Below are 27,139 nucleotides of genomic sequence, written 5' to 3'. Positions count from 1 at the left end.
CCCAAGGAGTAACTGCACGATTTCCTCTAGGAGTTCTATCAGGGACACCATAATGGATTCCTCTAGGACAGTGGTGCTCATCCTGCGGCCCGCGGGCCGCATGCGGCCCTCCAAGCCTTAAGATGCTGCCCGCGGAGTACTTTAAGACGAATCGCAATTTTTGAACGATTATTTGAAATAACTCGTTAAATTTATTAAGAAATCAAAAAAAAAAAAATACTGATCAATTTTCACAGTGTTGAACACAAAATAAATGATAACTAGGCATAAAGAACAATCCGTTCTGGTAAGATTCGAAATCGCAACTCCGAAATATTTCGGCATTTCAGCTAAGTCACGAAGCCAGCTTATAGTGATTTATAAGTGGTACGAATCAAATGAAAGTTTGTTAAAAATGTAATCTTGAATCATTTAAAAATAAGTTTCAGTTTTTAAGCGTAGTCAATGCAACGCTGAGCAAATATTTCACATTTCGCCTTTCCGAAGAACATAAAAACACAAAACACGAAGTTTTTGACAAAATTCTCAACAAATCTCAACTAGGCTGCCAATATTGTTTAATTTTCACTGTTTGTTTAAATTTCTATTATAAGACTCACACATTTTTCGAAACAAAACTTACGAATCCAATTTGAATTGTCCAAGCGAAACTCCTGAACGAACTTAAAGAACAAAATCTCAGGCGAGATCATAAAGCGTCTCCTGTGCCCTTTTGGAGAAACTTTTGGATATATTTTTGGAGAAACTCTAGGAAACATTATTGGAGAAAATTTTTAAGCAACTCTAAGCGAAACATATGGAGAAACTCAAATCATCCTGGAGAAAATAAACCTGAAGAAACTCAATGAGAAAGTTGTGGCGAATGGAAATTATAGGAGCATCTCCTAGAAAAATGTACTGGTGTCATTCTAACAGAAATTTCTTAAACAATTTTAGAATAAATTCCTCGAGCAACAAAAAAAAAATTGTCAGGAGTAACTACAAACAAGATTCCAGGACCAACTGCATCAAGACACAAAAGATGCCTAGAACGCCTGAAGAAAATCAATTTACTAAAATCTTCAAGAAACTCCTGGAAAATCTTCGGAAAAATCTGGAAGCTATTCTAGGAGACATTCTTCGAAACGATTAATGAGGAATTCCTGAAGTAACTTCAGGGCAGTTCCAAAGGCAAATCTAAGAGGAGTTCTTAGAGGTGTTCCAAGAGAATTCTACAAAAACTAAATGACACTTCAATAAATTTCTCGAAAACCTTCTAGAGCAGCTTCACAAGAAATTTCAGGAGAAAATCCAGAAAACCTTTTTGGAGCGATTCAAAAGAAATTCTTATAAAAGCTGCTTGACAAGTCCTTGAGGTGGCTTCAAGGCAATTCTAGGGGCAACTTCTCAATTGTTTGTTTGAATTTCAATTTGAAGCTCAAACGTTTATCTCAACCAAACTTATGAATCTAAGTTGAACAGTTCAGATTTTTAATAAATATGCTTTAGAATTGTTCTAGTTGTTGTTAAGTGCATCGATGTTTTATGCAGCCCGCAGGTCGATCTCAAATTGCAAATTTGGCCCGTGGTATCCTCCAGCCTGAGCACCACTGCTCTAGGACTACGAGTTACAACGAGAATATATCTATGAGTTCCACTGATTATGAACTCTAGGTTCTCCACCGATTATTTCTCTAGGATTTGCCCGAAAATCCTAGGAATTTCACTGGAAATTCTTCTCGACGTTCCACCAGAAACTCTTCTAGTAGTTTGACCGGATATTCCTGTAGCAGTTTCAGCCGGAATTCCATTAGGAGTTCGAAACCAAATTTCTCCAGCAGCTCCACTGATTATTCCTGTAGCAGTTCAACTGCATTTAAGAGTTCCACAAAGAATTTCTTTAGAAGTTTCACCGATAACACAGCGCAACATTTTTTTTTTGTCTCAAGAGCAAACTTATGTGTCTCTGACGGATTTTGGGCCACTGAATTCGAATCCGGGCTCAGATTTGCTCCAGCACGTCACAATTTTGAGCTATACCTCAATTTATAGGACAAAATATGCGATTTTGGGCTTTTTTTGACTGCAAGCCACTAAGCATGGAAATATATTTTTTAAGAAATCAAAGGATAAATTGGTCAATTAACATCTAAATCAATGACTCATGCAAAATATTTTGTTTTAGCAAATCAAATTTGATGGATTTAAGCATTTTATATGTCAGTATGTAAACTTGTATGCAACTTTTGGAGGGTGACTTGTATGAGGAATATCGTACCTACGTAAGTCGCTTAAAACTATTATATTCGATTTGGTAAAACGACATATTTTGCTTGGGTCGTTAATTTAGATGTTAATTGATCAATTAAAAAAAAAACTATTTCCATTTATGGTTTGCAGTTAAAAAGGCCCAAAATCGCATATTTTGCCCTATAGATTGAGGTATAACTCAAAATTGTGACGTGCTGGAGCAAATCTGAGCCCGGATTCGGATTCAGCGGCCCAAAATCTGTCAGAGACACATAAGTTTGCTCTTGAGACAGACCAAACGTTAATTTTTGTTACGCTGTGTAATTACTGTAGAAGCTCTATCGGGAATTCCTCTATAAGTTTCACCAAACACTGCTCGAGAATTTCCGCAAGTAATTCAACGGAAAGTGTTCTAGGAGTTCCATCGGAAATTCCTCTATAGGAGTTCGATTAGGAATTTCCGCAGGAAATACCAAGAACCCCTCTAAGTGACCCATCGCGTATTCTTACGAGAGGTTCACTATGAATTCATGTATGAGTTACACTGGGCATCGCCGTAGGAGTTCCGCTTGGATTCCCTTTGGTAGTGTCAATGGGAGCTCTTCCCCAAGCAACAAACATGTTATATAAAAGTTACGACAGCGCAAGTTTTGGCTGTATAGAAGTTAATTCGACGTTATTTCAACATTGTGTTAGAATTACATAAAATAAACTTCTATACAATCAAAACTTGCGCTGCCGTAACTGTTATATAACATGTGTGTTGCTTGGGTCTAGAAGTGCCTCTAAAAGTACCACTGGAAACTCTTCTAGTAACTTGTGCAGACATTTCTTTAGAGTTTCAACGACAATCTTTCAAGGAGTTCCAATGGAAATTTCTTTTGTAGTTGGAAGTTTAACCGGAGATTCTTGTGGGAGTTTTGTCGGAATGTCCTCTAGGAGTTTCTTTGTGAACATTTGTAGGGGCTCCACCTTCATGAACTCCTGCAGGATTTACTGGAAATTCCTCTAGGATTCACAGCAGTGATATCTTGAGGTGTTTCACCGAAAAAACATCTATGAGTTCTGTGGTTCCAGAATTTTTTCTAGAAGTTCACCGCAAGTTTCTCTGGGGGCTCCATAGGGGACTCTTCTAGGATTTCCACCGGAAATTTCTCTTGGATCGGGAAATCCTCTAAAAGATCTTGAAAGCGTTTCACCAGTAATGCCTCTAGGAGCACCTACGCTAATTCCTGTAGGAGTTCTAGCAGGAGTTCGTCTAGAACAGTGGTTCCCAAACTCATTGGAGGTATCGCCCCTTGGAGCTGAAGAAAATTATTTTCGCCCCTTTAAGTACATTTAATTTTTTGAAGAGGAAGGCTGAGACAATTAGGCGTAGCTTAAGACTTCAAAAGCCATAACATTTATACTACATTAACATTTAACGTCACTTTATACATGATTGTTGCTTCTTTTTCTATTTAATTGCTTTGTCAATGTATATTTAGCATATGAGGCTTAAAACACTAAGCTTCCAAGAAGAAATATTTACGCCAAAAAATCAAAGAAGAACACACAGGTATGATTATACAAATGATGTTGTGATTAGTAGTCGTGTTAGATCAGATTTATGAAATAAAAATAAGTTCATTACAAAATCAAACCAATGCTACACCCTTTTACAGTATACAGTAGGGTGCCATTGAAAATCGAATTTTCGAATTTCAAAAACGGGTAGTGCTCAAAAGCTTTGTCTCCTCAAAAAAAGTCCCCATGCAAAATTTCAGCTCAATCGGACTTCGCTAAGGGGTGGCCCAAAGCGGTCAAAGTTTGGCTGTTTTGAAACACGAAAAATATCCCAAGGTAGGGGTACATGAAAATTTCGAAATCGAACATTTTTTTTTGATGCCAAATGCCTTAAAAGTGCATGAAACGTCGAGATCTGGTGTTATCTCAAAAATTTTTTTTTGGAAAAAAATTGACTTTTTGGACTTTTGGACTGAATTTGAAATGGAGGATTTGAATTTAGTTGCTGAAATATTCAAAGCAATAGTACTGGAACATGTCTTATATCATCGTTGGCAACTGCTAGCATATTATATATCATATATCGTTAGGGTGGTTCACTTATTTTGCATTAGGGTGGTCCTTTTTGTAGAAAATTGAAAAAAAAAGATAATAGTATTAAAAAATCTCATATAACTGTAAGTCATTTTCAATGTTGAATATATATAATATTTCATTAGGGTGGCTCATTTATTTTTATTTAGGGTGGTTCTTTAAGATGGAAATTAAGAACAAAAAAATATTTCCAGAAAACTTACCAGTCATATTTTTGAATAGTTTAAAACCATGATCCTTTATTGGCATGTAACACTTTGTTAAGATATTCCTAGACCAACATGTGGAAAGGGCGTAACAACCATTGCTAATTTCTGCTTCTCCTGTCCCTCCCGGGCATATCCCCAATTATTCATGAAATCTTTTATTTTCTTTTTAAAATTTTGAATCTTTTTTTTTTTTTGGGTGCTTCACTTATTTTGCATAAGGGTGGTCCTTTTTGTAGAGGAATAAATAAAAAAAAAACCATAATAGTATTTGTATTGTATTTTCCGTTAGGGTTGTTTTTTTCGTATAGCTTCAAGCCATGATTTCCTACAAATCTTTCGGTGACTTATCAATGATGAGATATTCTCCAATTATTATCTCTCCTCTCGTTCTATTTCATTAATCACGGCATCAATATAGTGATTAAAACCGATTTCTATCTACAGAATTAAATATTGTGGTACGGACTACCAAAGGGATTTATTTACTAGAGAGGTTCATCTCATTGAAAGATTTTGAAAAGTTTTGTGAGACTAAATTCATATATTCGGGTAAATATTTATTCAGCTGTTTCTATGAGGAAGAAGAGTTAAGTTTAAAGAGTAGAACTGTTTTTTTGAACCCCTAAGATGGGGAAGTTTTTCATTAATGCGGTATTAGCAGATATAATTTACTTTTGCAATGGTCAAGGCCAAGCATGTCCGTACTGAGCGGATGAAATTTATGCTCTTTTGATTTACACCACCAAAATTATCGTATTCATGCAATCTTCCTACACTGAGCGAAAAATTCACTTCAATTCCACTGGAAATCATAAGTATATTTTTTTCCATCTAACTAAACATTTGAAACTTACATGATTGGTTAGTGAAAATATTTCACTGGAAAAATCCAATAGCATTTAAGTGAAATTTTTCACTACAAAATTTAATAAAATTTAAGTAAACTTTCAGTATATTTGGAACAACTTTTGGCCATTTTTGTTTTTGTTTTGTCTATTTCAAGATTATTAAAAAAATTGGTTTGTCTCCGTTTTATCGGAGACCCCCAAACAGTTCCTTAGTAAGGATGGAAACATAAAAATCACAGAACATATTGCCATCATCACACTCATGCTTGGTTCGTTAGAGATGGCTGACAATAATTCGCTTCATTTCTCATACATTCGACTTCAGTAAAACCCACTAGAAAATCATATACATTTTACAATACAATACAGTACCAAATTTTCAATAGCTTTTCTTTGGAGTTTCACTAAGTTTTCAAGCGAATTTTACTTAATTCATTTGAACTCACTGAAAACATCATTTTTGAACGGTTACTTGAGTTTTTTCCAGTGAAACTAAAATGTATTTTCCTCTCAGTGTATCTTAACTGATAGAAGGATGTTGAAATAATTTAAATGTCTTTTCGAACTGTCAAAAAACCGCACCGCAGTACCACACTGAGCCAAAAGCCCAAAATCGCATATTTTGCCCTATAAATCGGAGTATAGCTCAAAATTGTGACGTGCTGGAGCAAATCTGGGCCCGGATTCGGATTCAGCGACTTAAAAACTGTCAGAGACACATAAGTTTGCTTTTGAGACAGACCAAAATTTTATTTTTGTTTCGCCGTCTTATGTGCTCTCTCTTGTCCGGAATCCTTGTTGGAAACTGATATTACGCAGAGGAATAGCAAAAAAGAAAAGGAAAATAAAAGTTCAAAAAATCAGATGTAATTTAATGTAATGTGCCAAAAACCTATCAGCATGAATTTAGTAAATATCACAAAAACGTTCCCACTCTTCCGTTACGTCCATTTTACTACGACCAGGCTTCTTCGCACTGAGCGTATGAAAATTATGCTCTATTGATTTACACCACCGAAATCATCGTATTTATGAAATCTTCCTATCTTAACTGATAAAAGGATGTTGATATAATTTAAATGTCTTTTCGAACTGTCAAAAAACCGCACCGCAGTACCACACTGAGTACACGGAGAGAATTTCACTCGGGTGAATTTTAACGCTCCGTGCGGAACTGCGTTGAGGTTTTTTGACAGTTCGAAAAGACATTTAAATTATTTCAACATCCTTCTATCAGTTAAGATAGGAAGATTGCATGAATACGATAATTTTGATGGTGTAAATCAATAGAGCATTAATTTCATCCGCTCAGTACGGACACGCTTGGCCATGACCATTGCAAAAGTAAATTATATCTGCAAAAACGCATTAATGAAAAACTTCCCCATCTTAGGGGTTCAACAAACAGTTCTACCACAGACAAACAGACGTAACACTCTGATAATTCCCATCGTACACCGATTTATCGGTCTTTTTCAAAATATGATAGTTGGCCAACTGCCCCCCGTGGCGCTCGCATCGGTTTTGTTCGAGTTTGACGTTTGCTCACTACCGCCACCTAGTTGATGGTCGGCCAAACTTAGTCCTTTAAGCATTGGGCGAACATTTTCGAAGTGTTACGTCTGTTTGTCTGTGGTTCTACTCTTCAAACTAAACTCTTCTTCCTCATAGAAACAGCTGAATAAATGTTTACTCGAGTTTTTGAATTTAGTCTCACAAAACTTTTCAAAATCTTACAATGAGATGAACATCTCTAGTAAATAAATCCCTTTGGTAGTCCGTACCACAATATTTAATTCTGTAAATCGGATTTAATCACTATATTGATGCTGTGATTAATGAAATAGAACGAGAGGAGAGATAATAATTAAAGAATATCTCATTATAGATAAGTCACCGAAAGATTTGTAGGAAATCATGGCTTGAAGCTATTCGAAAAAGATTACCTAGTTGAATTTTCTCGAAGTATTTTTTGATCTTAATTTCCAAAAAAATCAACCCTAACGGAAAATACAATACAAATACTATTATCGTTTTTTTTATTTAATTTTCTACAAAAAGGACCACCCTTTTGCAAAATAAGTGAAGCACCCAAAAAAAAAAGATTCAAAATTTAAAAAAGAAAATAAAAGATTTTATGATTATTTGGGGATATGCCCGGGAGGGACAGGAGAAGCAGAAAATCGCAATGGTTGTTACGCCCTTTCCACATGTTGGTCTAGGAATATCTTAACAAAGTGTTACATGCCAATAAAGGATCATGGTTTTAAACTATACAAAAATATGACTGGTAAGTTTTCTGGAAATATTTTCTTGTTCTTAATTTCCATCTCAATGAACCACCCTAATAAATAAATGAGCCATCCTAATGAAATATTATATATAGCCAACATTGAAAATGACTTACAGGTATGTAAGTGATTTTTTAATACTATTATCTTATTTTTTAAATTTTTCTACAAAAAGGACCACCCTAATGCAAAATAAGTGAACCACCCAAACGATATATGATATATAATATGCTAGCAGTTGCCAACGATGATATAAGACATGTTCCAGTACTATTGCTTTGAATATTTCAGCAACTAAATTCAAATCCTCCATTTCAAATTCATTTCACTCCCCCAACTCAAAAATGGTCTAAGTCCAAAAAGTCAATTTTTTTCCAAAAAAAAATTTTTGAGATAACACCAGATCTCGACGTTTCATGCACTTTTAAGGCATTTGGCATCAAAAAAAAATGTTCGATTTCGAAATTTTCATGTACCCCTACCTTGGGATATTTTTCGTGTTTCAAAACAGCCAAACTTTGACCGCTTTGGGCCACCCCTTAGCGAAGTCCGATTGAGCTGAAATTTTGCATGGGGACTTTTTTTGAGGAGACGAAGCTTTTGAGCACTACCCGTTTTTGAAATTCGGTGGTCAAATTTTTCCCATACAATCCATTGGCACCCTAGTATACAGTCGGGTCTCCTGTAAGACGCTGCCACCCACTTTGCGCCCTCTACAATTTCTCAGCTGTCTTGCATCCGATCCAGTTGATTTTTTGCTTGCAGTAAGGCTATATTATAGGCTGGTCCAGTGGTCACATACCGAAAATGAACTAAATTGGTTGAAAGACAACGTGGAAATTGCGGTGGGCGTAAAGTGGGTGGCAGCGTCTTATAGAAGACCCGACTGTAATCCGACTAAACTATCCGCGATTCCAAAAATAGGCGACATCCCGTCGGGTCACGCTTCCGCGCGCGAGTGCGGCCGAGCACCTAATTTTCCCGTCAATCCTGGAAGTCAGAAACCAGACGGGGATCTATCAATGGCGGCACGAGATGCATTTAATGACCCCGGTGGTCGGTTACTTGATGCAGTAGCAGCGTGTTGATTCAACTAGGTATGCAGGCTGGCAAGTTAGTGTAGTAGAGATCACCACTCTCTCGGTCGGGTTGGACCCAATTTGAATGACATTTGTCAGTTTTGTTGCGTCAGCCAACAGCCGGCCGCGCCGGCCAGCGTAAAAATTATGCCAAGTAGGCAGATTGTGTCTCCATTCATTGAAGTTTTCGCTCGAAATGGGTTGGCGTCGCTGCCGTAGGTTAGAGAGCAGTTTAGTGGCGTGTAAGCTAATCGTTCTGCTTAGAAAGCAGTAAGCACTAGCTTACGCTTACAATCTTGAGGAGCAATTTGTGACGAAGCGTTTAAATGATTGATAAAAATAGAGTAATAGAAGCGTGATGTAAAATATGAATAAGTTTCTTCATGACGTCACTTTGAACTTAACAGTAATTTACACTAGAACATGGTCTGAGTTTACGCCGGCATAAGCCTCTGGGCATGTCTCTGCCGTGATGTATACTGCTAGGTTCCAGCCTAACGCTTGCTTGCAGACTTCTTTCAGCATGACTCAGAGTTTTTACATGGCATATAACACAAACTTACATGATATATCATGTAAGTAAACCATCATAACTGGAAGTTTACATGACTAAAATAAAGTTTACATGTCGTGTAATCCTCATATCTCTCATATCTTTATCTGTGGGCGATTCCTTCATTGACTCCTCTCGAGATTTTCTAGCGATTTATTTCGTGAATCCTTCCATACTACTTTCAAGATTCTTTCAATGATCATTCCAGCATTTTGCTGGGTTTTCTCTCATGAACCGTCCCGGGCTTTCTGCCGGTTTTTCTTATTCATGGTTTTTTTCCCACGATTCCTACAGAATCCCCATTCGGGATTTCTTCAGAAATTCTTGCCAGAATTTCTTGATTGATGCCTCCCGGCGGGAGCTTATCATTGATTTATCTCAGCTTTACTTTAGAAATTCCTCCAGAAATTCATTAGAGGATTCATCAAGGATTCCTTTAGAAATTCCTTAGAGACTTCTTCCTTAATTCGTTTCGGCATTTCATCTGCCGGATGAAATTTAGGCATTCCAATGGACAATCTAGCCAAATTTTGTAAGGGGTCACTTCACAAATATTTTTCTCATGGTCCCTTCATTAACTCTTTCCGGGTTTCCTTAAGGAACTTTCCGCGGTATTTTGCCCCAGATTTTTTTATGATTGCTTCTAAAATCCTTTCAGGGAATTCTCCCGGAATTCTTCCAGAGATCTCTCTCGAGATTCTTACAGGGACTCTTCCAGTATGTTCAAAGGGACTCTTTATATAATTCTTCCAGAAATTTCTTCAATATTTATTGCATTAGCGATTTCTGCCAGATTTCCTTCAGCAATTCTTTCACAATTTTTCCATGCTTATCTCCCGGAATTTCTTTACGGATTTGTGGATTCTTTCCGGAATTGTTACTGAAATTACTTCAATCATTGCCATTCATTGTTTTATCCCAAGATTTATTCATTGATTATTCTAGGGTTTCCTTTAGTGATCCTCTTGAGACTTTTTCAAAGATTCCTTCAAATGTTCCCCCCTGCATGCTTAAAGGGATTTTTCTGTGGTTCATTCATTGATTTATTCCAGGACTCCTTAAGGGATTCTCCCGGGGTTCCTTCCGACATTATTTAGTATTTCTTCCTTTTGGGATTTCACCCCAGATTTCTTCACGGTTTAGCCCGCGATTGTGTTCTATGCAATAGTTCTGAAATTCTTTTAATATTTTTCCCAAGAATCCATGGCATTCGCAGATTCCTCTCAAGGTTTGTTCCTAACTTTCTTCTGGGATTTCTCCAATAAGTCTTTCCGGGATTCCTTCAGAATTCTCTAAGGATTTTTGCTTGTGATTCTTTCAGGGATAACTCCAGGATTCTTCCATGGATTGCCACTGAAGCAATTGGGGGTCATGATCGACGATAAGCTGAAATTCGAAAGCCATGTAGAATATGCCTGCAAGGGCGATAATGGCATTGTTAAAGATAGTGACAAATAGCTCGACAATAGTCTCGAGTAAGCGTAAGCTGCTCATGACAGTGTGTTGCAGTAATGGTCTCCATACTACGGTATGGCGCCGCTGCTTGGTCAGCGCATACCGCACGGTTTCCAAGGATGCGGCATGTGTGCTAGCGGGCATGATGCCCGGGGATAACTCTATGAATTTCTTTACGGATTCTATAAGGAATTCATTCAGATATTCCTAAGAATTTCTACAGGATTTCCTTTGAACATATTTGAACCGGTTTTGATAGGGATATTTATAGAAGCTATCCTAGGCTTTTCTCCAGGTATTCCCACAGGAATTCCTTCAAAAATATGTTCACAGCTCCTCCCTAAACAATTTTAATCGAGGATGGATTTATTTCTTTCCGTTAAAAAATCAATATTCGTTTCTAGCAATTTCATCAAGGGTTTCCGGTGGAGTATCTTCACGAAATTCTGCGGGATTTTCTCCTGGGATTTCTTTAAGCATATCCCTAAAAAATCTTCAGATATGCAGGTAAAGATTCATTCAAGCATTCTTCAGAAACTCTTTCAGAAATACCTGGTCGAATTGCTTCTGACAACCCCTCAAAGGTTCCTTCAATATTATCTCCAAGAACTTGTTCACAAGTTTAGAGATTTTTTCAGGAATTCCTGCAATTCAAAGTTCTTCCATTGAGTTTTTCAGAAATTCCTCTAAAAATTTGTCAAATAATCCTACAGTGACTCCTTCGTATTTTTTTTTTCAAATGTTCCATAGAGAATTCCTTGAGAAATTCCTTCGGGGATTCCTACAGAAATTCCTACAATGATTATATTTAGAAATTGCCTATTGATTCCTGCAGACATTGCTCCAGATATTCCACCAGAGGTTTTTTTTCGGAATTTCTTCCAAAAGTTTTGCAAAACATACTGGAAGAATTCTTGAAACAATCTCTGCCGGAATTTATAAAGAAATCCCTGCAGAATTGTCTGGTGATACTTTAGAAAAGGTTCTCGAAGAAATTATTGAAAATTTTCTGGAAAAAATCCTGAAACAAATAATGGGTTAATCTCTGGAGGATTTCCTGGATGAATTCCTGATAGACAACCTGAACAACTTCTTGAGATATCTAGGGTAATTTTCCAATTGTTTCACGGCTAAAAACTCGCCTATTGATGCACACTCCTTGTTATTCTTAAGAAGTGTGCAACAATTGGCGAATTTTTAGCTGTGCATCAATTGGAAAATTACCCTAGTTAGAAAAAAATTGTAAAAAAATTCTGAAGGAACTCTGGAAGTAATTCCAACGAAAACTCACTTGAGAACTTTTTGGAGGAATTCTTGGAAAAATCCGTAGAGGAATTTATGAAGGAATCTTTTAAAAATGTCTACAGAAATCCCAGCAAAAGTTTAAAAAAATCCTTCAATAAATTACTGAGGGTTGCCTGGTAGGTTTCTTCGGAAGAACTCCTTGAAATACCTCAGAAGGAATTCTTAGAAGAATTTCTTATACATTTTATGAATGGAGTAGTATACCAAAATCCATGAAGAAAGACTTTTTTGAAGGAAAACCTGCTGAATAAAAAAACTTGGAAGGATTTTTTACAGAACCACTGAAGAAATTTCTAAATTTTGAAATAATACTTGGCAGAACTGGAGAACCCTCTAATGATAATCATAGACGGATTTCTTGAAAAATGCCTAGGAAAAGTTCTTCGGAGAATTTCCTGAACCATCATTGAAGAAAAATTAACCCTACGCAATCTTTGGTGGAACACCTGGAGTAACTTTCACATGAATCTCTTGAGAGTTTCCTCGAGAAGTTTCTTAATAAATACCTGAGTGAATCCCTAAATATGCGCAGTATTATCCAGAAACCAATCTTCCACAAGAAATTTCAACAAAGATGTCTGGACTCTGGAAAAAAATATAATTTTCTAAAATATCCCAAGAGAAACTGTTAAAAGTATTTCCGAATCTCTTTGAAAGAAATTGCTCCTTTTGAAGAAATGTTTAGATTCTTCATGGGAAAATTCCAACAGAATTTCTTGAAGAAGAAGGGGATTTTTTTTATTATCGTACGGGTTTGGGCCGAAGGGTCTCAGATTTTCATGAAACTTTTTCCACAGGCAGGGCTCATGGATATATGAACAAAAAAAATGAGAAAAATTCAGGGTCGCCTATTTTCCCGGAAAAGTCAGGAGGAAATTTTTGGTTTTCCCTTGACACTACTTACTGTGAAAAATCATAACTCAAGAACGAAGCATCGTAGAAACAAAGTTTTTTTTTTAGAAAATGAAAGCAAATTTTCTCAGAAATAAAAAAAAATATGAACTGGAAAAAGTTTCCCACAAAATTTTCCAAGGTTGAGAAAATTCATAAAGAAATGCCGGAAAAACTATGCCCGAACTCATGGAAAATTTTCGAAAAAATATTTTTGAGAAGGTTATTTTATAAGCTTTAAACGCTAAAATTTTTTGGAATGCACTTTATGTTCGTTTTCGAGTTATGGCCAATTTTGTTCAAAAATGTCCAAATGTGCCATAAAAGCCTTTTCTTTGAAAAATCATTCCTCAAGAACGAAGCATCGTAGAAACAAAGTTTTTAATGAAAACGGAAGCAAGTTTTCTCAGAAATTCAAAAAAAATATGAAGTGGAAAAAGTTTTCCACAAAATTTTCCACCGTTGAGGAAATTCATAAAGAAAAGCCGGAAAAACTATGCCCGAACTCGCGGAAAATTTTCGAAAAAAATATTTTTGAGAAGGTAATTTCATAAGCTTTGCTCGCTGAAATTTTTGGAATGCACTTAATTTTCGTACCTGAGTTATGGCAAATTTTGTGAAAAATGACCATATAATATAGGCTTACATCGACACCAACATTTCAAAAGGGCGTAACTGCTTTTGGAATCATCACCTTCTTTTAAAGCTGTGGATCATGTGTTATGATTACCATGTTTTTCACAACAAGTACCAGATGGGAAAAACTCTCCTCTTTCCGACAACCACGGTGGTTTGAGTGTAAGGGAGGCAGTACCTACAGCTTTGAAAGAAGGTATTACTTCCAAATGCAGTTACGCCCTTTTGAAATGTTGGTGTCGACATGGTCATTTTCGCAAAATTGCCCATAACTCAGTAACGAAAAAAAAAGTACATTAAAAAAAGGTAAGCATATTAAATTACCTTCTCAAAAAATTTTTTTTCGAAAATTTTCCGCAAGTTCGGGCATAGTTTTTCCGGCTTTTCTTTATGAACTTTCTCAACGGTGGAAAATTTTGTGGAAAACTTTTTCCACTTCATATTTTTTTGAATTTCTGAGAAAATTTGCTTCCGTTTTCATTAAAAACTTTGTTTCTACGATGCTTCGTTCTTGAGTAATGATTTTTCAAAGAGAATGCTTTTATGGCACATTTGGACATTTTTCAACAAAATTTGCCATAACTCGAAAACGAAAAAAAGTGCATTCCAAAAATTTCAGCGATTAAGGCCCTTAATAACCTACTCAAAAATATTTTTTCGAAAATTTTCCGTGTTTTTCAGGCTTTTCTTCACGAATTTTCTCCACTGTGGAAAATTTTGTGAGAAACTTTCCTGAGATTCCTGAGAAAATTTGCATTCATTTTGTAAAAAAAACCTTTGTTTCTACGATGCTTCGTTCTTGAGTTATGATTTTTCAAAGTAAGTAGTGTCAGGGGAAAACAAAAATTTTCCACTTAAGTTTTCCGGGAAAATAGACGACCGTGAATTTTTCTCATTTTTTTTGTCCATATATCCATGAGACTTGCCTGTGGAAAAAGTTTCATGAAAATCTGAGACCCTTCGGCCCAATTTGTACGATATTAAAAAAAATGCCCAGAAATATTCATGAAGTAATCCCACAGCAAAACTACTTAGGGAAATTGATAACAAATTTATTTGAAGATTCAATTTCTGAGACATCTTGGGGGTGGTAACGGGTTGAGGCGAGTTCAAGTTGCAAGGTGAGGAAGTCTTTGTGTATCCAAATGCTAGATCATTATTGAAACTAAAAGCATAAGTAGTGTTTTTTTTATTTCTTTAATAACAAGTTTTTCAACCCGGGGCTAGTGCATCTAGGGACCCACACTTTACTTTCCTTAAAAAGAAAGAACTCACATGTTGTGTGTTTGTCGGAAATGGTAGTAGATCCTAGGCCCTCGGCGTGATAGTCACGAGATCTAACCATCACACCAGGTTCCCTCCACATAACTAGTGATTATTCGAATCACTATGAACCAAATTAATGCTTCCACAGCCTCATGCAACTATGCTCGATAAAGTAGTAAGTTCAATAATTGTTTAGGATCTCCAAGAACACCTTTCCTATATAGGTCATCGAATCTACAGGCGTAACTAGTGATCTCTCACGATATTATGAATGAAATTTGTATACAACCCCCCCTCTCTAGTCTACTAAAGGGGCTTGAAACGCTTTGAAACCCCATTTAATCCCTTGAGACTTTCCCATAGACTTCCCTTAAACTCTATTGATGTCCCCTGAATTCCACTGAAACACATTAAAGCCCGTTTGCAACCTCCCTGAAACTCTCATAAAGGCCCCTGAAACTCTCTGAAATGTATTGAATGAAATGTCTTGAAACTCTTCTGGAATCCTAATTCTAATTTATCAACGCAAAAAGATATCTGTGAAAGTTTTCTACCTCATATAGGGATCAACATGATATTGACTCGCATCTGTATAATTTTCAAGGCTGGCGCCGAAACTAGCTAATGTTGACACCAGCCCACAATCCTAGGGGTCAGGGCTTACCTTACATGCCTGGTAGTTATGAGTTCTCTATTGGGATTTCCTCCAAAAACAATCCTATAACTGCTAGACACAAGTATCAATCTACATCGGTTTGTTATTTAATAAAAGAGACAAGTAAAAAATCGTTGAAGTACGTAGACTGTAGTCCTCATCAAATGAATGGATGGACATTAAGCGTTGTCCATTTAATTTGTTAGCATCAATTTGAGAACCAACTGCACACCCAAGATGAGCTAAATAAAGGGCAAACGTGTCGCAGGATTATTACCAGAAGTTATCACATTTAATCAAAACAACCGGCTTGACCATGCGCCTCATTTGTGTGTGGTTTCATCGACCGACGACGGCTTGAACAGACAAAACAACGCACATGGCAAAACAAAGCGCGTTGCGCTCACCTAGCACTGAGACTTCACGGTGAATGCTAGCTACCGCCGTACAGCACGTTGTTGACTGGAACCGCGACAAATTACTACGCTAACTGTGGGAACTGCGTGGCGAGGGGCTATCGGTTATCTGGAATCCATAAAGAAAAGTGTATAGTTTAAACCGTGAAAAATTTTAAGTTGAACCTGTGCAACGGTGTCACTTTGAAGGGTCACCGTATTTCCGGCGATCGATAATCGAATGAGTTCGAAAACATAATTTAGAACGGTTGAACTTGGGCTATCATCCACCTTCTTACGAATTACGAATGTTCTAAATAACCTTTTAGACAGTGTTTGCACTGAGTTGGGATTTGACGGGCGTGGTATAGTTTTTACGAAATCTGGTCAACTTGTTTGCTTCTCGAATGTGTGGTGTGATCATTAGTTGAACAAAGTATTGAATGATCTCTAAAACTTTCTCTTTTCTTGCAGCAGCGGCAGCTGGAGGAGCCGACCACCGTGAGCAACCTATGGAACTACCTGGCGTTCGTGGCGTTCGTAGTGGTGTCAGCTCTAATACCGATCCGCAAGCGATTATGCAGTCGGAAGGTCAAAACCAAGGAGGACTACGTCTTCGGCGCCGGTCACATCTCGATGCTAGCGATGATGCTGTCGATTGCTCGGGGTACCCTCGGAGTTATCTCAGTACTCGGTTACCCGAGCGAGTTCTTCTACCGGGGGACGGCCATGTGGGAAACACTGTACGGGATGATGACCGCCTATCCGATCGTATGCTTCGTGTTCATTCCGGTATACTTCGACCTAGGAATCACTTCGGTGTATCAGTATCTGGAGTTGAGGTAAGACGGATCAGTGTCTATGAATTCTACGACACTTGAAGTAACAAAATTTTCCACTTCTTCGTTTCATTCCCCAGGTTCAACAGCCGTCTGGTGCGTTGCCTTGCCTCCGGGACGTACATCCTCCGTACACTTCTCAGTCTAGGGGTCACCATCTACACCCCAACGGTAGCCTTGAACACCATCATCGGAGTGCCGTACTGGGCATCGCTCCTCTGCATCACCTGCATCAGTATATTCTTCAATGCGCTTGGAGGCATGAAGGCAGCCGTGGCCGCCGACGTCATCCAGAGTCTCAGCATGACGGCCATGCTGGTCGGAATCGTTATCTATTGTTGCGTCAAGAGCGGCGGAGTGGACCAGGTAGTCGCAATCGGAGCCCAGGCAGGACGCATGAACTTCTTCAATTTTGCGGCCGACCTGCACCTCCGGGTGACGACCACTTCGGCTTGGCTTGGCGAACTGTTCATGTCGCTTAGTTTGCTGGGATGTCAGCAGAACTTCGTACAGCGATACCTAAGCATGCCTACCCTGCGTAAAATCCGACAGACCATGCTCGTCAATATTCCTCTGGTAGCGGTACTATTTTCACTTCCCTGGCTCGTGGGAATGGGAATCTTTGCTTTATATTATACTTGCGATCCTCTTAAAGCCGGCAACATCGAAAAAATGGATCAAATTCTACCCTACTTTATAATGGACTACTTTTCCAAAGTTCCAGGAGTATGGGGGCTCTTCGTTGGAACGCTCTTCAACGGGGCTCTCACTCTAAACATCTCGAACATCAATTCCCTCGCAACGGTCACCTGGGAAGATTTTCTCTCACTGCTTCCAGGTTTCCGGAAAAAGGCCGACAGCTATCAACTGACAGTGATCAAACTTGTTGGCACCATCTATGCCATCCTCATTCTTGGCGTAGGATTTCTCGTCGGGCTTCTCTCCGGAGTCATCGAATCTTCAGTTCTTGTCCTATCGGCAACCTCGGGACCGCTTCTGGGTGTCTTCATCCTCGCAATGTTCGTGCCATTTGCCAACTGGAAAGGAGCAGCTCTCGGGATGCTGGTTTCCCATGGTGTGACCGTGTGGATCGTTACTGGGCGTATGATGTACGTCGAAGTGTACGATTCGCTGCTCTCGACCTCGATCGAAGGCTGCGTAGGTGATGCCCCGTTCCTCACCAACAGTACCTCGTACATCGTAGTGGACCAGATGAGTAGGATAATGCCTATGGCCGTCCAAGGCGACTCGTTCCTGTACCGGATCTACTCCGTGTCTTACATGTACTACGGAGTGTTCGGAACCATCCTGACGGTAGCCGTGGGTTTAGTGTTTAGTTTAGCCACGTGGAGCAGTGTCGATGCGTACAATACGAAGATGTTGCATCCGGCAGTGCGGTGGCTGCACGAACGATCGCCTTTCGGGGGCAAACGGTTCGGATCATTCGACGTGAACAAGGGCGATAAACTGCCGCCATCAGCAAAGGTAGTGGTCGTGAGTAATCTGACGGTTAAGGACTCCGGGAAGAGTTGATGCTGTGATTGAAGAGCAAGTTTACTAGTTAGCAACGTAAGTTTGTAAATAGCAATATAATTTTATAGCACATTCATGTTACTAAAAGAGATTTTTATTTGTCAATGTCCGAAAATTCTTACAGTAGAATCTCTAGATCGTTATAGCTTTTTTTCTTCTAAACCATGGGGGAAAAATCTGCTCAACAGAAACCTGAACAGGAAGTTCCAGGTAGTCTGGGAGTAAGGCCGTTATCTACAACAAAAGCCAGGACCCACTAAACACATTCCCATGGTTGTCAAACATTACGTCTCTCCGGAACTACCAAGAAGGCATTGCTTCAGAGAGGCGCTAGTCCATATCGCATCCTCAAGGTTAGCTGTGTTAGCTGCAGCAACGAACTTCAATGACTCGCTTAAAGAAGTCCACCAAGGTAGCGTGCTGGCACTTAGCCAGTTTCCCGAGTAGTTTTCACCACTCCCTTTGTCCTCGGGAGGCGGGCAACCCGATCTGCCCTGCTGAAGGAAAGGGTATCACCACCCTTAAGCCCTATCAGCTGGTCCAGGAGGTTACTGACAGTAGGGTCTCGACCTGCCCTGGCCTGCAGGTATCAGTAGGTCGGCTCCAGAGTCACGATCTCCTCCATTTGGGAAAGTTGTGCCCCGGCTCTAACCGGGGACCCCTTTCCAACCGTGGGCTCGGATCCAACGCAGCAGACCAACGTCACGACAGCAACGCTACCACGATGTTCTCTCCACGGCCACTTAACCGCTGTAAGGATCGATCTCGACTACGTGTAGACGACTCTGAACCCTTGGACCACCTCTTGTATGGCGTCTAAACTAGCCATTCTCCGAGTCCACGCGCCACCTCCTCTGTAGCTCCAGGACGATGTGCGTGAAAGCCGTTGAAACAGTATCCTTTGGACAAGATTGTCCGGAGTTGTGTTCTTCCCGCCTGTGGCAAGCATGCGGTCACGCATTTTGCGAAAACGCGGGATCACGAACAAAACGTGTTCATTCGTGTCCTCTGTGTCGGAAGCAACTATGGCCTGAAAGGACCCGGCTCAGATGGAATGTTACTACCCCATAGTGCCTATTAATCCAACTATCTACCTTCGGAATCAACCTATGGGTCCACCTTCCTTTGGTAGAACTGTTCCACGTGCGCTACCAGTCGACCATGGAGGCCATCCTGGCAGTCCTGCGTATACCTCTTGTGTCGCGCATTTCGAAGCACTCTATGTTCTCCCTGAAAAGGGTTCCGGTAGGCACCATACCAGTGATGACGCAGAGCGCGACGTGTGACATGGTACGGTACGCGTTCGTAACCCTCGGGCACATCAACCTATAAGTAATTTCCAGCTTACTACGGTAGCTTTCGGTACTTAACGCCGTGCCCCACGTCGGGCCGTCATACCTTAGAATGGACGTAGCGACACTAACCAGAAGCTTGCGCTTACTGGCATGCACCGCAGAGTTATTGGACATCATCCGGAACAGTGCCACTATAGCTGTGGAGGCTCTCTTGTTAGGGGTGATACACAAATTATGTCACGCAAAAATCGACCTTTTTTGACCCCCCCCCCTCCCCCCTATGTCACACTTTTTGTATAGGACCTCAATTTTTTTTGTATGGGTCGTCACGTTCTGCAAAACCCCCCCTCCCGCCTAAAAGCGTGACGTAATTTGTGCACGATCCCTTAGCATAATCAACGTGGCTACCAAAGGAAAGCTTGTCGTCGATCATCACCTCAAGTGTTTGACGGAGCGCTTCGAAGTCATAGTGCAAAAGCCTACACTGATCACTGCTTGAGTTTCGGTTGTTCACAATCACCATTCCAGTTTTGCGGCGAGCCAATTCCAGTATCCTGGAGCCCATTCACTCCTCCACAACTGCTGTCGCATCAGGCAGCAGTTAATTCCACTTCTTCGATCGATTCACCATAGACTTCCAGCGTAATGTCGTCAGCAAAGCCGGCGATTACCCCTCCCACCGGGAACTTTACCCTCAACAGCTCGTCGAACATGACATTCCATAACACCGGACCCAGGATGAAACCTTGCGGATCTCCTGAGGTTATGTGAAAGCACTTCCGACCCACCTCCGTGCCGGAAACTAGTACTCGATTCTGGAAGTAACTTCTGAGAATCTTGTACAGGTACCGGGGTATTCCCAGATGCAGGAGCGCATCGGCAATAGCAGGATAACTGGCGCTATTGAACGCATTCCTTACATCCAGAGTTAGTACAGCACAGTAGCTTTTCTTACACTGGAGCACTACTAGGCGGTTTTAGTAACCGACAGGATAGCGTCTACGGTCGACCTCCCCTTCCGGAAGCCGTACTGGCTACTCGAGAGACCATTTACACCCTCGGTGTGCCTCAACATTCTATTGAGGATGATCTTTTCGAGCAGCTTTCCCGCCGTGTCGATCACGGTGGGCTCTTTCCCCGCTTTTGGCAATAGAGCCAGGCTCTGCCACTTCCATACTTCTGGCAAAACTAACTCATCCAGGCATTTCTGCATAGCAGACCTGAACATCTCGGGAGCCTCCGCATTGGCTACTTTTAAGGCCAGGTTTGGAGCTCTGTCCGGGCCTGGGGCCTTACCTACGCAAAGGGACTATGCTATCCCCGCAAGTTCCACATCGGTGACCCTCTCTTCAACGCTAGCCCCAGTCCCCGGCTGTCCCATAGAAAGAGACCAAAGACTGATTCACCTTACTTTAAGGATCATGGCGCGGTAAAAGCTTCTTGATGTTCTCCTCCAACATCTCAGGAGATTGCTCTTTACCCTGTAGGCAGCACCCCACGGATTTGCATTGGCACTCTTATATAGACCCTCGAAGCGGGCATTTTGCTTGCCCTTAGCTCGTTCTTCAGCGCGGCTTTTGCAGCGGCGAACACCACCCGTCGATGGCGAAGCATCTTCTACACCGATTGCTCCTGTCAGGGCCTTTGCATTCACATGACTCGTGTTCTGGTTCCAGAAACAAACATCTTGTGGCTGGTGCTAAGGCAGATGACATACTCACCAGTCTACCTTGATCTTCCCTGCTTAAACGGACTTATTTACGTCCGCCACAGGTAGCTGAACCAAGGCTACCCAGGTAACCAATAAGCAGTTAAAATGGCATTAATTCGGCACTATATGTGCCTTTACAGCAGGTCAATAAAAGCTAATTTGCCATAAGTGATAATTAAATGCAGGTTTAGACCCAATACACGGCTGATTAAATGCTAAAATTTCCTATCCCTCAGATTGTCAAAAACAAAAATATTTTCCTCTGCCCATTTTATGTCTCTTCTATTTTTATCCTTTCTCTCATGTGCATCTTTTTAAGCTTGCGGCACGTTTTGAAAAGTTGTTGTTTTTTTAGGCGAAATTGCGATTTGATCCCTCGATCCTCGGGTTGACGATGGTGCATAACCGCGCTACAGGGTAAGCTGAAGATGATTTTGATAATGTGCGTTGATTTTTGATCTGTTTGAGGCTTGAATCACAGACAAACAGACGTAACACCTAAGAAATTTCCATCGACCACGCTTTTAACGATCATTTTAAATTTTCATAGTTGTGGCTTTCACAACCAGAGGCGCGCGCATCGTTTTTCTATGCGTTTGACGTTTCACACTAGCGCCTTCTGTTGACGATATGGCACAACACAGTGATTCGTGCAACTTTTCCACAAGGGGATGGTAGTGTGAGCTGGGCGATGGATTTCCAGGAAAATCGTTCAAGGTGTTACGTCTGTTTGTCTGTGCTTGAATGTTACATCGGCAGCTGCTTCGTTATATATCCCTTTCGTGACGGAGCGCAAAAAAGTGAAATCTCCATACAAATGGCTCAACTTTGGATCTCCAGAACTTTTAGATTTCCTAACAAACCTACAATTCTTTTTCCTCATTTGAAAGAACTTCTCTTTATCTTTCGATTTCTAGCTTTGATTGCCTTTATAAATCGGAAATGAAAAATTTGCGATAGATAAAACTTTTTCATGTTTTACGATTTTTGTCCACTTTTTGTTTACATTGTTGTAGTAAATCTCACAGGCAACGAAAACAAAAGTTTGTTTACCCTGCACGTACAAGTACAAGTGATGGTTGAATTATGGAAACAGTTTACATCACTTAAAACAAAGTCTACACAGATAAAAAAATATGCAAACCTGCTACTGCTCAACAGCACAATTGTGCTGGTTCGTCGCGAAAGGGATATGCTATAGGCTCGGGATGTGCTGATAATTAACTATTTTAAGATGTTAGCACAGACAAACAGACGTATCACTTGGAACAAAGTTCGATTAAAATCATCGTCACAAAAGCATAATCGCCCAATGCTAATTACATTGCGTTTCGCAAACCTACTGAGTAGATGGCGGTGGTGAGCAAACGTCAAACAAGAGCAAAAACGAAGCGAGCGCCACGAGCGAGAGATTTGCGAACTATAGAATATTTGAATAGTCCGTTGAAAAGTGAAACGACAGGAAGTGGGCAGAGTGAGACGTCTGTTTGTCTGTGATGTTAGGTTTCTCGCACCACGATGGCTTAGTGCACGTCCAGGTTATAGGCCACTGCACTGTTTTGATTTTGTATGGGATTTTGACGTTTCTTGGCCTTGTTGTTTACAAAACTTCTGTAAGAGTGAAAGAGAAAGACAGAATATCGTGCAGTGCCCTATATTGACCCCAACATCCTACTAGGAAACTAACCATTTGCCAAAGCTTGTTGTTTTCCAGTGATTTGTTTTCGTGGCTACCTATAAATGATTGAATGATAATGGCTTCTATAGCCGAGGCACGAAAATTAGAAAGTGAAAATGTGTTGTGGGTTCAACATCACTCATTTCACTTAGCAATGGCAATGAAGTAGAAGTTATGCTGCTTGGTAACCCAAACATACCGTGCATTTGAAAAGCTACATAACTGCTGTCAGATTTTAAGTAGCATTTCAATTGCTAATATAGGGCAGTCTAGCAGTCCAACTGCTATGATATGGCAGTAGGCAGGTCGAATGCAGATTTAGAACAAAAATACGGCTTATTCAAATGCTTATTGGTTACCTGGGTACCTGTGTCCCTGCCGGCCCCTTCCGTAACCGAACGGCTGCGGTGGCCACCTACACCTCGCACTGTTGCCGCAGTGCTGTGACGAGCTAATTCGCTTCGGTGGCCTTGTCTAGGTTCTTCACCTTCAGAGTCGTCTAGGTTCTTCACCTTCAGAGTCGCCTCTGGGGGGGCGATGCCTAACCAATATGGCAGGTGATCTACATACGAACGGGTTAACGAGCACGATAACTGCAAAACAATGTCTCGGGTCACTGTCCGCAGAATGATGACCAGTGACCTAGCTACGTTTCACTCGATAATGATTGAGAGTCGGAAAAGAACCAAAGTACCTGTGAAAAAAGAGTGAAGATGTGGAAGAAAGAAAGAAGAGAAACGGAGAAAGGACAGCAGAACCCCGCTGTTTTGGACAGAGCTTCGGCTCTGTAGGAGTTCAAAGCACCCTTCCCCCTACGTTGGGACAGTTCCGGTAAGTCCAGTCGTAACCGATTCCGTCAACATACTCGGCAGCCCGAAGACTACAAGGGTCTTTAAAAGTCGCCATCGCTACCCCGAAGGACGCCGAAGCGCATAGTTTGGAAGGCCGCCATCGTAGAAGATCTGGTGAAATCTGGTGGTGAAAGGTGGAAGGTAGAAGGGGCCCCGAAGTACAAGAAAGAACAGGTTAGAGTAGGTGTACACACTTAGAATAAATTACAGTATTCGGTGAAAAAAATCGCCGAAACTGGTCTGTAAACAAGCAAACTACAGTATTACGGTGAAATCGATGAAATTGCAGAAGAAAATCGGTGAAATCTATGAAATCGCCGAAGAACCGGTGAAATAGACAAATTTACAGGAGACCTGTGAATATTTTACCGAACAGATCGGTGATGGGACTATTTTACCGTACTACTGTAAAATGCGTTTGACAGCCACGCCGGCAGCTTCGAGCATCAGTTCTATTAGAATTTGCGCTTCATCTCCAAGCAAGACTCTCTTGTACAGTGGCAGCAAGTGTGGTTCCTGATCAGAAGGTCATGTATTCAATCCCATCATCGACGTTTATAATGAAAATATTGTTTTTTTTTGTGCTCGCATAAAATCGCCGTAAATTTGTAAAATTTACCGTACGTTCAGTGATATTGAGAATTCATTTGTAAACAAACATACCGAACGTTCTGCGATTTTTACGGTAAATTTGTAAAAAGTACCGAACGTTCCGGTAATTTTGACAGATGCATATCTGTCCTGAGATTCGCAGTACGTTCGGTGGTTTGAAAAATCACCGAACTTTTTACCGTACGTTCAGCTGTTGAGATTACGGTAAAATTTTACCGTAATCCGTCATTTTTTCTAAGTGTGTAAGAATGTGGGAAGAGTAGGAAGAGTAAGAGGCCGAAAAAGCCCGGGAATAAATGTGTAGAAATGTGAAGTGACGTGAGTTTTTTCTGCACGACAGTGCGAAGATTCCTTGCCCGCGAATAACTGGTCGAGATGCATGCCGACCCTGAGGTGTTGTTTCAGGGAGTCTCAGGAAGCCTCCCCTCTTGAGCTAGTCCCTAGTCGGCAGTTACAACTTCGTGGCCGCAAAGTCGATGATTTGGAGTTGGTAAGATATTAACGAGGTTTTCCAAAGTCTCAGTTCGGTTATCACCCCGGTGGTCGAAGACCACTGCCGTATGTTGTTCACAATTCTTAGATGCTTTCATTTGATCGGTAGGCCGATTATAGATGAATTTCCCTTGCTCATTTAGCTAGCTGCCGTTGTTCACGTACCGCCCACACCTTGGAGTGTGTTTTGCCTCCAAACCCTTTTCAAGAATTTCGAGTGGCGGCTTGAGAGAGCGAAAAAACCTTGATTTGTTCTGTACTTGTTGTTGGTATCAGTTGTTGGTATGTGGTCTGCAATTCGCGCTGTGTTTGTTGCGTTTTGGCTTCTGTATCATTTTGTTTCGACTGTTGTTATAGTAGTCCCTCTTTGTCTTTTTGGGATGCCCTTTTGTATACCTTGGGTGGTGGTTAGTTGAGTTTGGTTGATCTGCCCTTTGGGCTGTGTTTGTCGCGCTTTGGCTTCTGTATTAGTTGGTTTCTTTGTTGGTTTTTTTGGGGGTGTTCCCTGGTATGTCTTGGTTTGTGGTTGCTGTAGTTATTCTATCTATCTTTTGGTGTGGCCCTAGGGCCCTACTTTGTTCATTCCTTCCGTTTGACCCTCTCGTCCCTTTAAACATCAGAACTTATGTATTTTAATTACTATTTATACATATTGGGGTGTTTCTGTATACACCCGAGACGAGCTCTGTCCTTTCGGATCTCATATTGTACTCTCTTGTTCATTTTCGTCATGCTTTCCAGCCGTTGTCCTGTGCGATAGGGAATTGTACGGCTCCCATTTCACATGGCTGGTCACGGCATAAATATCACAAGGCAGGCTAGTAACCTATGTAAACATCTATTTTGGATGTAAACATGTGACGTCGTTCTTATCGCTTTCACATTGATCAAATTGGTGGGTAGTGCTAGATCACATATGAACGATTTGAATTACGTCATCAAAAAACTGTCAGATTTCGGGAATATATCACCTTCTTCTGTACACCGTGTGGCTGGTATAGCAACTCTGTTCTGGGGTGTTGCACAACTTGGCTCACCCAGTTAAGACGCTTCATTTAAACGGGGTTTGTTTGGTATATCTTATTCTTATCGTTGCTAGGCATATTGGTAGCGTTCGCCATATTACTAGGTATTATAGGCTACTATGCTATCCGCTATCGCTCCTAGGCCCTCACTTGTCCATTCCCGCTGTTCGACCCTTTCGTCCCTTCAATCATCGGAAACTTGTGTGTTCCTATATGTTGGGATGTATCTCCAAAGATCCGGGACGAATTGTATCCTTTCGGATCTCATGTTGTGCTATCTTGTTTGTTTTAATGGGTCATTGACATACTGTCCGAATTCATGTATTCTCCTTCACCCTCTGTGATCTAGCACGCGCGCCAGATAATCTAAGCGGGCCTAGATTGTTTGCGTTCGAGGCCGATTGCCCCCCCCCCCCTCTCCGTTTGCATGTTTTGGTACAAACACCCTGTGGTAGACGGGTCTATTATTGACAATCTCTATTCGGTATCTGCTTACAGTGAATGCGCACTAACACTACCGCAGGCTCCGCACTCGGTCTGTCTGTAACTTTGCACTGCTCGGTGTGATCGGTCGTCTCGCGTTTTAATGGCTTCGTTCGAGTGACTTAGTTAGTTATCCGGAGTGATTGAAAAGATTGATTACTACACACCCCACCGGGAACCGCGTGGAGGTGGAGATAGGAGTTGTCGGGAGGATTTCCTGGTGACCTTATACCCGAATTTCCCGGCCAAAGTCAATGATCTTACCAAGCAGCTGCTCAGCTACCTCTATTGCAGATAGCCCATCTCTTTTTTGGCTGTTGGCCTCATCAACCACGCTCCATCCACTATCAATCTGGCTAAACATGACAATACGACTAGGTACGAGCGAGCCGAATTTAGCGTGCATGAGCCATGTGTAGTATACCTTCCAGGCGTATTTTCATTTCATTGATTCGGTTGGTGTCACCTTTGTTCTGGTAGATGGCGGCCAAATTATGTGCACATATAAAGCGATTTAATACAACTCCATTTATTGGCACACATGTTTTGGATCAAATAAAGGCAAATAGAAAAAAAATGTTGTTCTTTGTTGGAAAATAAAAAGTGATAAGACAAAAATAAATCAAATAAATAATGAAGAATGACAATCTACGACGAGCAGTATTCGGAATTCTCTCCCTTTCTCGCGAAAATCGCATTCTCATTCCC

The 27,139-nt window shown here is 40.7% G+C and overlaps 1 protein-coding gene across 3 annotated transcripts in view; it reads left to right on the top strand.

The window, feature by feature from the left end:
- Positions 1–18,365, top strand: part of LOC109419799 (sodium-coupled monocarboxylate transporter 1) — a 34,517-nt gene extending 16,152 nt beyond the window's left edge. For 2 of the 3 annotated variants that reach the window (XM_029860288.2, XM_029860291.2), the window contains exons 2-3: positions 16,387–16,754; positions 16,832–18,365. In XM_029860288.2, coding sequence (XP_029716148.2) covers positions 16,387–16,754; positions 16,832–18,284 — 1,821 coding nt within the window. In that variant the 3' untranslated portion in view covers positions 18,285–18,365. Of the gene's footprint in view, positions 1–16,187; positions 16,327–16,386; positions 16,755–16,831 lie in introns of those variants that run through there. The other variant, XM_062846500.1, reaches the window with a different exon arrangement.
- The last annotated feature ends 8,774 nt before the right edge of the window (positions 18,366–27,139 follow it).

The sequence above is a fragment of the Aedes albopictus genome, chromosome 1, assembly GCF_035046485.1.
Source record: "Aedes albopictus strain Foshan chromosome 1, AalbF5, whole genome shotgun sequence".
NCBI classification, from domain to species: domain Eukaryota; kingdom Metazoa; phylum Arthropoda; class Insecta; order Diptera; family Culicidae; genus Aedes; species Aedes albopictus.
This window is presented reverse-complemented; position numbering and strand designations above follow the sequence as displayed.